General features: G+C 41.5%; 1 protein-coding gene across 1 annotated transcript in view; it reads left to right on the plus strand.

Annotated features, from left to right (window-relative positions):
• EIF2AK2 (eukaryotic translation initiation factor 2 alpha kinase 2) overlaps nucleotides 1-12711 on the plus strand; it is a 219104-nt gene that overhangs the window by 94617 nt on the left and 111776 nt on the right. The window contains exon 7 of the mRNA XM_030196395.1: nucleotides 9867-10002. Within this exon, the coding sequence (XP_030052255.1) occupies nucleotides 9867-10002 (136 nt within the window). The remainder of the gene's footprint in view (nucleotides 1-9866; nucleotides 10003-12711) is intronic.

Below are 12711 nucleotides of genomic sequence, written 5' to 3' on the forward strand. Positions count from 1 at the left end.
TTGTGTTCAATTCTGGTCGCCGCATCTCAAAAAAGATATAGTGGAATTTAAAAAGGTGCAGAGAAGGGCGACAAAAATGATAAAGCGGATAGGACGACTTTCCTATGAGGAAAGGCTAAAGCGGCTAGGGCTCTTCAGCTTGGAGAAAAGGCGGCTGAGGGGAGATATGATAGAGGTCTAGAAAATAATGAGTGGAGTTGAACGGGTAGATGTAAAGCATCTGTTTACGCTTTCCAAAAATATGAGGACTAGGGGGACATGCGATGAAGCTACAATGTAGTAAATTTAAAACGAATCGGAGAAAATATTTCTTCACTCAACTTGTAATTAAACTCTGGATTTTGTTGCCAGAGAATGTGGTAAAGGCGGTTAGCTTAGCGGAGTTTTAAAAAGGTTTGGACGGCTTCCTAAAGGAAAAGTCCATAGACCATTATTAAATGGACTTGGGGAAAATCCACTATTTCTGGGATAAGCAGTATAAAATGTTTTGTACTTTTTTGGGATCGTGCCAGGTATTTGTGACCTGGATTGGCCACTGTTGGAAATAGGATACTGGGCTTGAATGATCTTTGGTCTTTCCCAGTATGGCAATACTTATGTACTTACGTAGTCATTGATTAAGAATATCTATGAGGCGATCAGGTTTAGACTCCCCCCCCCCCCCCCCCCAAAAAAAAATAACAGACTTTAAAATTTAAATTTATTGTACCAATATGGCTACTGGAAATTCTCCTCCTCAGTAACAGTTCTTGTTATGGGTTTCATCTGCTGCTTCAAATCTCCTGATTAATAAGGCTACACATGGGTTGCCTTTCCAGGGTGGACACCTCCCCACACTCTCTCTCTCTCTCTCTCTGTCTCTTCTGGCACACACACAACCCCCATGGCATGCTCTCTCTCAACCCCTCCTCCTCTGGGGTACATCCCCAGAACTCTTTCTCAACCTCCCACTTCTGACACACCTTGCCAGAACATAATCCTCATCCCTCATTCAACACATACCCTCAGTTCTCTCTCTCGATGACCTGTACCCCATATGCCCTCCTGTGGCTGTCCCCTAATGGCCACCCCCATTATTGAATCCCGCCATACATCTTTCCATCTCTCCGCTACCTGTATATAACTTCCCAGCATCTGCACCCCAGAGCATAAACACTCGGCTCTCTCTCGTCCTGCTTCATCACTGTACTTCACGCTCACATGTACCAAGATCTCCCTCTCTTCATGCAGGTCTGACACAGGTTGCCTATAAGAATCTCTGCTGGCAACAGCTTGGAGGTAGACCAGGGGTGAGGAGGGTTCAGAGAGAGATGGGCAGATGCCGGGCGGGGGGGGGGGGGGGGGGGGAGAGAAGAGCAGATGCCGGGTGAAGGGGGAGAAAGATGATGATATATGGGGCAGGAGTGGAGGGAAAGGTTTAAAAAGAACTGTATTGTATGTACAGGGATTGGAGTGGAAAGGGCCCACCCATGGCAGGTCTGGCTATTCTCCTGCCTGGTGAGGCTCACAAGAAGAAAAAAAGAAGAGCCAACTATGCATTGGGCTAAATCCTCCTTCTCCTCTGTTGCTTTGGCACTGAATGCAAAATTTGAATCACATGGTTCAAATTTTGCATTCAGTACTGGGTGGTAGAAGAGGAGGCTGTGGCCTGACATAGCTGCTCTTCTTTTTTTTGTTCCCTTGTGATCTGAAGGGGAAGGAGGGGTGAATATGTGCATTTGTGTGCATGCTTTGGAGGTGCCATGGTGGGAAAGAGGAGGCAGGTGAAGAGAACCTGCTGGTGATGGTCCCTGCTTTCTGCAGCTCTGAGTTGCCTGCTGCCACATGTTCTGTTAGCAAACCTCTAGCCTGCCAGGTGTGATTTTTAGCTAACCTGGGGCCCCTTTTACAAAGCTGCTGCAAAAGGGGGCCAGTGCTGTCATCGTTGCATGTTATACACATGCGCCGAGGCTCCCTTTTACCGCAGCTGGTAAAAGGGAAGTCATGACTTCCTCCGGAAAATGGCTTGCTGCGTGGCATTTGGGGGGGGGGGAGCTCTTACCGCCACCCATTGAGATGATGGTAAGGGCTTCTGCATTAACCCGGCAGTAACTGGGCAGTGTGCAGCACTGCCCGATTTCCACGAGGTACACTGGTGCTACAAAAATAAATACATTTTTGTAGCGCCAGAATTAACGGTGCGCTAAGGGTGGGAATTACCACTGGGCTGCTGTGGTAGCTTGGCGGTACTTCTTGTACAGTGAGTGATAAGCCCGCGTTGGACTTACCACCACTTGGTAAAAGGACCCACTGGGGCCTGGAGTTTGTCAAGCTCTTCTGTAAACAGTTCTTTAAGGGGGTCATCTACCAAAGTTTAGCTCAAGTTATCTGCAGCAGGGCCCATTTTATTACTATGGGCTCTGCTGCAGATAACGCGAGCTAAGCTTTAGTAAAAGACCCCCTAAATCTCTACTCTAGCAGCCAGATATAACCTAGAGCAGTTATTTACAGCACCTTTTACAGTAACAGCAGAGTATATCATTGATAGATATCCTTACAACTCTTAGTTCTAATGGTTTATTGGATTCTTGCTTGAACAGGAAACAAGTATATATATATATATATATATATATATATATATATATATATATATATATATATATACAGTGGGGGAAATAAGTATTTGATCCCTTGCTGATTTTGTAAGTTTGCCCACCCTTCAATTATGGGCTGCTCATGTCTTTGTCAGTGGGCAAACTTACAAAATCAGCAAGGGATCAAATACTTATTTCCCCCACTGTATATATATATATATATATATAAACACACTTATTCCTCAAGAGTCAGCCTTGTTATATTTTTACAAGTGGTTTAGATTATAGATTCTAGAATTTATACTTTTATTTTTCTATTCCATCTTGGTATTTTGGATGATTAATGTAGTGTGCCTTATGTAAAATTACCCTGAAGGTAGTCTAAAACGTGCTATATCTGCCCCAAGGCAGGTGTAATGTGCATGTTTGTTCTAGTAAGAATTAATGCATAAGCACACATTTTATAAAATGTACGCGTATGTACTAATCTCACTCCTGCTCCAGCTCTGGAAATGCCTATACGTATATCAAGTCAAAGGAGCCATAGAGTTTTATGGTGCCCTTTTACTAAGCTTCAGTAGGGCAATTGCGTGGATAGTGCACACTCCAAATTAACCCTACCTCTGGGGTAATGCGGGTGCCCGGTGGTAGTTCTAGAGCTGACGTGTGCAGTTTCCACATTAGAAAATGTTCTACCGCAGGGAGCACGTTGCCACGCACTGCCTGATTACCATGCAAGTAGTGCGTGAGCCCTTACCACCTTCTAAATAGGTGGCGGTAAGGGCTCTGGCAGTAAATAGCCGCACCCTAATTTTAATATTAGTGCATGAGCTTTTATTGCGTCATTTTTTGATAAAAGGCCTTTTCCCGCCACGGTAAAAAATGGCCCAGCATGCGCCAATTTCACATGCCAAAACTAGCGCAGGCCACTCTTTGCCGCGGCTTAGTAAAAGGTCCCCTGTGTGCCTAAAGTTGCCATAGATTTTTATGTGCTTAATTTATGGATGTATATACTTCAGGCAATTTGTAAGAGCTCACTTAAGAATATAAAATGCAATTCTCCATGTTCCCCTATAAAGGTACCCCCATAGTTGGATATCCATACATTTATTCATTTGTCATAATCATCGACCCAATAATATTTTTAATTTTAGCTATTTAAAAACAGTTATCAGATCTCTCTGACTGACCATTATCTGGCATAATATGATGTTTCGTAACAAGCTTTACTGCTTCAGTTTTCTCAAAATATTTTGCTCAATATTTTGCCCAACACAGCATCAGCAACTGATGCATAAATAGTGCTGAAAGATAGTGCTGTGAGGTTTCCGGTATAGATCAGGCTTTGGCTTTTTCTACCTTTTAATTTTCTCAAGAGGGGGATTTTCTTAAGTATCGTGTTAGAAATTTGTGGACAATATTATCAAGCATTACTATATGACTGTCCATCATCAGTAAAAAATCTATACAAATAGTTTTAAAAAGAACAATTTCTGTTTATTTAAAACATTTTATTTTATAATCTTGCTGGCCAAATAAGCATTTGTAGCCCTTACAAAAGACATATCACCTGCTGGAAAACAACAAAGCATAAAAACCAAATTTGAATAAGAACATAAGAGTAGCCATATTGAGTCAGACTGATGGACCATCTAACACAGTATCCTTCCAGCAGTGGCCAATCCAGGTGACAAGTACCTGGTAGAATCACAATGTAGCAAGATTCCATGCTGCCAACCTCAGGGATAAGCACTGGCTTTCCCTATGTCTATCTTAATAGCAGATTATGGACTTTTCCTCGAGGAACTTTCCAAACTTTTTAAAATACAGATACACCAACTGTTGTTACCACATCCTCCAACAATGAGTTCCAGAGTTTAACTATTTGTTGAGTGAACAAATATTTTCTTCTATTTGTTTTGTTTGAATCTTTTTTTATTATTTCAAAACAAACTTATGTGTATAACAAACCATCACATATACATCCAATGATTCAACTGCTTAAACAATCTCCCCCTGTTCCATCCAACCCCCCTTCCCCCCCAACCTCCCTCTTTTTCCACATCCTATAAAAGTATTACCATATAACTTCACTGAGTTTCCCCTAGTCTTTGTACATTTTGAAAGAGTAAACAATCAATTTGTGTTTACCATCTGCTCCACCAGTATTTTGTAGACCTCCTTCATATCCTCCCTCAACCATCCCTTCTCCAAGCTGAAGAGCCCTAACCTCTTAAACCTTTCCTCATATAAGAGGAGTACCATCCCCTTTATCATTTTGGTCACCTTTCTTTGAGCCTTTTCTAATTCTACTGTATCTTTTGAGATATGGCAACCAGAAATGCACACAATTCTCAAGGTAAAGTTGCACCATGGAGCGATACAGAGGCATAATAATAGATTTTTGTCTTATTTTTTATCCCTTTTCTTTATAATTTCTAGTATTCTGTTTGCTTTAGCCACCGCCTCCGCACACTGAGCAGAAGATATCAATGTAGAAGATATAGTAGAATTGGAAAAGGTACAGCGAAGGGCGACGAAAATGATAGTGGGGATGGGACGACTTTCCTATGAAGAGAGGCTGAGAAGGCTAGGGCTTTTCAGCTTGGAGAAGAGACGGCTGAGGGGAGATATGATAGAAGTGTATAAAATAATGAGTGGAATGGATCGGGTGGATGTGAAGCGACTGTTCACGCTATCCAAAAATACTAGGACTAGAGGGCATGAGTTGAAGCTACAGTGTGGTAAATTTAAAACGAATCGGAGAAAATTTTTCTTCACCCAACGTGTAATTAGACTCTGGAATTCGTTGCCGGAGAACGTGGTACGGGCGGTTAGCTTGACGGAGTTTAAAAAGGGGTTAGATAGATTCCTAAAGGACAAGTCCATAGACCGCTATTAAATGGACTTGGAAAAATTCCGCATTTTTAGGTATAACTTGTCTGGAATGTTTTTACGTTTGGGGAGCGTGCCAGGTGCCCTTGACCTGGATTGGCCACTGTCGGTGACAGGATGCTGGGCTAGATGGACCTTTGGTCTTTCCCAGTATGGCACTACTTATGTACTTATTTTCCATGATGATACCTAGATCTTTTTCTTGGGTGGTGATTCCTAAAATGGAATCTAGCATCAAGTGACTATGATTTGGATTATTCCTCCCAATGTGTATCACTCTGTACTTGTACAGTTTAAATTTCATGTGCTGTTTAGATGCCCAGTCTTCAATTTCCTAAGGACCTCCTGCAATTTTTCACAGTTCGCATGCATTTTTACAGCTTTGAATAGTTTTGTGTTAACTGCAGATTTAATCAACTCATTTGTTGTTCCCAATTCCAGATCATTTATAAATAAGTTAATAGAACTGGGCCAATACAGATCCCTGGGGCATTCTACTATTCACCTTTATTGAGAGAAATGGCCTTTTAACCCTACCCTCTGTTTTGTAACAGAACATTGCCTATGGCTTTTTAATTTTCTCAAGAGTCTCTCATGAGGGACTTTGTCAAAAACTGTCTGAAAATCTAGATACACTACATCAACTGGCTTGCCTTTATCTACATGTTTATTCTTGACTTCAAAAAATGAAGCAGATTGGCAAGGTAAGACTTCTCTTGGTTGAATCTATGTTGACTCTGTCCCATTAGAACATATTTGTCTATGTGCTGGGTAATTTTATTCTTTATACTAGTTTCCACTATTTTGCCTGGCACTAACGTCAAGATTACCAGTTTGTAATTTCCAGGATTACCCTGGAACCCTTTTTTTAAAAATCGGCATTACATTAGCTGCCCTTCAGGTACTACGGATGATTTTAATGGCAGGTTACAAATCATGTTTGAATTCTTTCAGTATCCTGGAGTGTATACTATCTAATTCAGGTGATTTATCACTCTAACTTGTCAATTTGAGTCTGTACATCTTCCAGGTTCACAGGATTTGTTTCAGTTCATCTATGTCACCCTTGAAAATCGTTTCTGGCACAGGAGGATCTCTTACATCATCTTCAGTAAAGAATGAAGCAAAGAATTCATTCAGTCTGTCTGCTATGGCCTTGTTCTCCCTGAGTGCCCTTTTACTCTTCGATTTGATATATGGTCCTACAGACTCCCTCATAAGATTTCTGCTTCTGATATACCTGAAAAAGTTATTGAGTTTTGCTTCTGCAGAAAGTTTCTCTTCATATTCTCTTGTAGCCTTCCTTATTAATGCTTTGCATCTAACTTGCCAGTGCTTATACTGCTTCTTGTTTCCTTCATTTAGATCTTTCTTTCATTTTATGAAAGATGTTTGGCTCTAATATCCTCTTTCACTTCACCTTTTCACCATGCTGATTGTCATTTGCTGTTCTTTTCACGTTTATTAATATGTGGAATACATCTGGTCTGGGCTTTCACGATGGTATTTTCAAACAAAGCCCATGCATGATTTGAAGTTCTAACCTTTGTGACTGCTCCTTTCAGCTTTTCTTTTTTTAACCATTTTTCTTATTTTATCATAGTTGCTCTTTTGAAAGTTAAATATTGCTACATTTGATTTCCTTAGTGTTTTACTCCAGTTATTAACTCAGATCTGATTTTGTTATGATGTCTGATCACAACAGGCTCAACACTGTTACCTCTTGAACTAAGTCCTGCATTCCACTAAGGACTAGATCTAAAATGGCTCCTCCTCTTATCAGTTCCTGGGCCAGTTGCTCCAAGAAGCAGTCATTTATTTCATCTATAAATTTTACCTCCCTAGCATTTCCTAATGTGACATTTATCCAGTCAATATTGGGGAATTGAAATCTCCCATTATTGTACTGTTTGTTAAATTTGCTGGCTTCCCTAATTTCTGTTATTTCTTCATCTGTCTATTCATTCTGGCCTGGGGGATGGCAGTATAGCCCTACAATTGCTAGTTCCCTTCACACCTGGAATTTCTATCCATAAGGATTCTACATTGCTATCTGTTTCCCGCAGATCTTTTATTTTGGTTGACTCAGTTCCCTCTTTAACCTATAGCAACCCCCCCCCCCCCTCTAATTTGATCTATCCTTTCATCATTGCAATATAATTGGTACCCTGGTAACACAGTGTTCCTCCTCCCACCAGGTCTCTAAGATGCCTGTTACATCTACCTATTGATTTAGTGCTATATACAGTGGGGGAAATAAGTATTTGATCCCTTGCTGATTTTGTAAGTTTGCCCACTGACAAAGACATGAGCAGCCCATAATTGAAGGGTAGGTTATTGGTAACAGTGAGAGATAGCACATCACAAATTAAATCCGGAAAATCACATTGTGGAAAGTATATGAATTTATTTGCATTCTGCAGAGGGAAATAAGTATTTGATCCCCCACCAACCAGTAAGAGATCTGGCCCCTACAGACCAGGTAGATGCTCCAAATCAACTCGTTACCTGCATGACAGACAGCTGTCGGCAATGGTCACCTGTATGAAAGACACCTGTCCACAGACTCAGTGAATCAGTCAGACTCTAACCTCTACAAAATGGCCAAGAGCAAGGAGCTGTCTAAGGATGTCAGGGACAAGATCATACACCTGCACAAGGCTGGAATGGGCTACAAAACCATCAGTAAGACGCTGGGCGAGAAGGAGACAACTGTTGGTGCCATAGTAAGAAAATGGAAGAAGTACAAAATGACTGTCAATCGACAAAGATCTGGGGCTCCACGCAAAATCTCACCTCGTGGGGTATCCTTGATCATGAGGAAGGTTAGAAATCAGCCTACACCTACAAGGGGGGAACTTGTCAATGATCTCAAGGCAGCTGGGACCACTGTCACCACGAAAACCATTGGTAACACATTACGACATAACGGATTGCAATCCTGCAGTGCCCGCAAGGTCCCCCTGCTCCGGAAGGCACATGTGACGGCCCGTCTGAAGTTTGCCAGTGAACACCTGGATGATGCCGAGAGTGATTGGGAGAAGGTGCTGTGGTCAGATGAGACAAAAATTGAGCTCTTTGGCATGAACTCAACTCGCCGTGTTTGGAGGAAGAGAAATGCTGCCTATGACCCAAAGAACACCGTCCCCACTGTCAAGCATGGAGGTGGAAATGTTATGTTTTGGGGGTGTTTCTCTGCTAAGGGCACAGGACTACTTCACCGCATCAATGGGAGAATGGATGGGGCCATGTACCGTACAATTCTGAGTGACAACCTCCTTCCCTCCGCCAGGGCCTTAAAAATGGGTCGTGGCTGGGTCTTCCAGCACGACAATGACCCAAAACATACAGCCAAGGCAACAAAGGAGTGGCTCAGGAAGAAGCACATTAGGGTCATGGAGTGGCCTAGCCAGTCACCAGACCTTAATCCCATTGAAAACTTATGGAGGGAGCTGAAGCTGCGAGTTGCCAAGCGACAGCCCAGAACTCTTAATGATTTAGAGATGATCTGCAAAGAGGAGTGGACCAAAATTCCTCCTGACATGTGTGCAAACCTCATCATCAACTACAGAAGACGTCTGACCGCTGTGCTTGCCAACAAGGGTTTTGCCACCAAGTATTAGGTCTTGTTTGCCAGAGGGATTAAATACTTATTTCCCTCTGCAGAATGCAAATAAATTCATATACTTTCCACAATGTGATTTTCCGGATTTAATTTGTGATGTGCTATCTCTCACTGTTACCAATAACCTACCCTTCAATTATGGGCTGCTCATGTCTTTGTCAGTGGGCAAACTTACAAAATCAGCAAGGGATCAAATACTTATTTCCCCCACTGTACTTCAATAATCTCATTTCATTTTTTAGGTTTCTAGAATTTGAATGTAGACGTTTCAAATTGTGTTTTTCCTTATATCTACAAGCTGTTTAGAAGTTGACAAGGATAATTTGCAACCTTTACTTTGCTCTCCTCTTAACATACAATATATAAAACTCTAAAGCCTTCTTCCACCATGAAACTTATCTGTAATTGTTTTATTTGCAATTTGCTGCTTTATGGAGATTTGAATTTTGTCTAGACCTACACTGGTCTTGAGTGAAAAGGAGCTGATGGTTAGTAATTATTTGTTGGTAAAATTCAGTATTCTAGAAGTCGTGACTTGGAAGTTCGTTTGGGACATGTCACATGATAGATCTGGTCCATCCTTATGAACCCATGAAAATACATCAGAAAACAAAAGTTAGTGATAAGTAATTAACCTTTTCCCTTTCAGATACAATAAACTGGCAGAAGAAAGGAACCATACTAGCTTTTTACAAATTTTATTTAGCATGTTAGTGAAGAAAAAACAGAAATACCTGATTGTGATTACTAATATTATAATTTATTTTTAATAGATTTGTTTCTCAGGCAGTAGTTGATGGAAAAAAATTCAAGGAAGCAGAGGGAAAGACCAAAAGGGAAGCAGAGCGTAAAGCTGCTCAGAATGCCCTTACTGAATTGGAATCAACTTCTGTACACGTAAACTCTGAGGTATGTTTTGTTTGTTTTATTTAATTTTTCCGAGGACAAGCAGGACAGCATATTACTACTGATAGGTGATGTCATCCGATGGCACCCTAACACAAATACTGCCCAGCATTCAAAATCTTCTAGAAGCATTTGGCAGTGTCAACCATGCATGCACATGCACTTTCCCCCTGCCTCAGCCATGTAGGACCAGGCAGTCGTCCTCTCAGCTCCACAGGAAAAAAGACCTTGTGTTCTCCTTATTGTGTTTTGGTTGGCAACCTTCCCTGCTTTTTTTGCTGCCCTCCTCTTTGAGTGGTGCAGGACCTTCTCTCCTTCCTTTTTCTTTTAATTATCCCTGTTAGTTTTCTTAGAGGGGCATAATCGAACGGGGTGCCCAAGTTTTCCTGAGGGCGTCCTTGTGGGACTTCCCCGCGAAGGGGTGGGGAAACCTGTATTATCGAAACAAGATGGGCATCCATCTTTTGTTTCGATGATATGGTTGGGGACGCCCAAATCTCAACATTTAGGTCAACCTTAGAGATGGTTGACATAAATGTTGAGATGGTCGACCTTAGAGATGGTCGTCCCCAGTTTTCGGCGATAATGGAAACCGAGGATGCCCATCTCAAAAACGACCAAATACAACTCATTTGGTTGTGGGAGGAGCCAGCATTCGTAGTGCACTGGTCCTCCTGACATGCTAGGACACCAACCGGGCACCCTAGGAGGCACTGCAGTGGACTAACTGATGCACTAACTGAACGGAAAAAGCCCTTCCGTTACCGATCCCTTAGCGATTCGTAAAGGAACGGGCACACATGAAGGAAATCGCATGCAAATGAGCTGCTTACTGTTAGCTCATTTGCACATGATTGCCTTCCTAAGGAAGGGAAGCCAGTGCAGAGCAGCCAGCCAAGCATTGCATACCCCCTAGTCCTAGTATTTTTGGAAAGAGTAAACAAGTGATTCATGTCTACCCGTTCCACTCCACTCATTATTTTATAGACCTCTATCATATCTCCCCTCAGCCGCCTTTTCTCCAAGCTGAAGAGCCCTAGCCACTTCAGCCTTTCCTCATAGGGATGTTGTAACATCCCCTTTAGCATTTTCATCACCCATCTCTGTACCTTTTCTAATTCCACTATATATTTTTTTTGATCTGCGGCGACCAGAATTGAGCACAATATTTGAGGTTCAGTCGCACAATGGAGCAATACAAGGGCATTATAACGTCCTCATTTTTGCTTTCCATTCCCTTCCTAATAATACCTATCATTCTATTTGCTTTCTTAGCTGCTGCAGCTCACTGAGCAGAGGGTTTCAACATAGCATCAACAACGACGCCTAGATCCCTTTCCTGGTCGGTGACTCCTAATGTGGAACCTTGCATTACATAGCTATAATTCTGATTCCTCTTTCCCACATTCCTCACTTTGCACTTACTCACATTAAACGTCATCTGCCATTTAGATGCCCAGTCTCATAAGGTCCTCTTATAATTTTTCACAATTCTCTTGCGATTTAACAACTTTTAATAAGTTTGTGTCATCAGCAAATTTAATTACATCACTAGTTACTCCCATCTCTAGATCATTTATAAATATATTAAAAAGTAGTTGGTCCAGCACAAACCCATGAGGAACCCCACTATCTACCTTCTCCATTGAGAATACTGACCATTTAACCCTACTCTGTTTTCTATCTTTTAACCAGTTTTTAATCCACAATAGGACACTACATCCTATCCCATGACTTTCTAATTTCCTCTGGAATCTTTCGTGAGGTACTTCGTCAAACGCCTTTTGAAAATCCAGGTACACAATATCGACCGGCTCACCTTTATCCATATATTTGTTCACCCCTTCAAAGAAATGTAATAGTTTGGTGAGACAAGATTTCCCTTCACTAAATCCATGTTTGCTTTGTCTCATCAATTAATGCTTTTGAATATGCTCTGTAATTTTGTCCTTTATAATAGTCTCTACCATTTTGCATGGGACCGACATCAGGCTCACTGGTCTATATTTTCCTGGATCTCCTCAAGAACCTTTTTTAAAAATTGGTGTTACATTGGCCACCCTCCAATCTTCTGATACCATGCTCGATTTTGAAGATAAATTGCATATTACTAACAATAGTTCCGCAAGTTCATTTTTCAATTCTGTTAGTACTCTGGAATGAATACCATCCAGTCCAGGAGATTTGCTGCTCTTCATTTTATCAAATTGCGCCACTACATCCTCCAGGTTTATAGAGATTTCATTCAATTAATCCAACTCGTCAGCTTTGAATAACATTTTTGGCACCGGTATCTCTCCCAAATCTTCCTCAGTGAAGACCGAAGCAAAGAATTCATTTAATCTCTCCGCAATGGCTTTGTCTTCCCTGATTGCCCCTTTTACCCCTCAGTAAAAGTGCAGAGCTGCACTTTGGTCTTCTGTCCACACATTCACATCTCACTAGTATTTGGAACAGGACTTCCAGTGTGACAGTTTGGTTTGGTCAGACAATCCTTCAGAATCTATATGGTGTCTGGAATCCAAATCCACCCCCCTAGGCTCATTTCTTTCCATTCCATGCTGCCTTTAAAAAGAAGAAATGTAAATAGCAAGTTGATTGTAACAAATTTCATTGGCCCTGCCTGTTGCAGGCCCTACTATTGTTTCCTATTTATTTTTTTGTTTAAAGCAGCCTGATGGCTAGTTGTAAGATTATTTAATCCTGCTTGTC

This window comes from Microcaecilia unicolor, chromosome 3 (genome assembly GCF_901765095.1).
Source record: "Microcaecilia unicolor chromosome 3, aMicUni1.1, whole genome shotgun sequence".
NCBI lineage: Eukaryota > Metazoa > Chordata > Amphibia > Gymnophiona > Siphonopidae > Microcaecilia > Microcaecilia unicolor.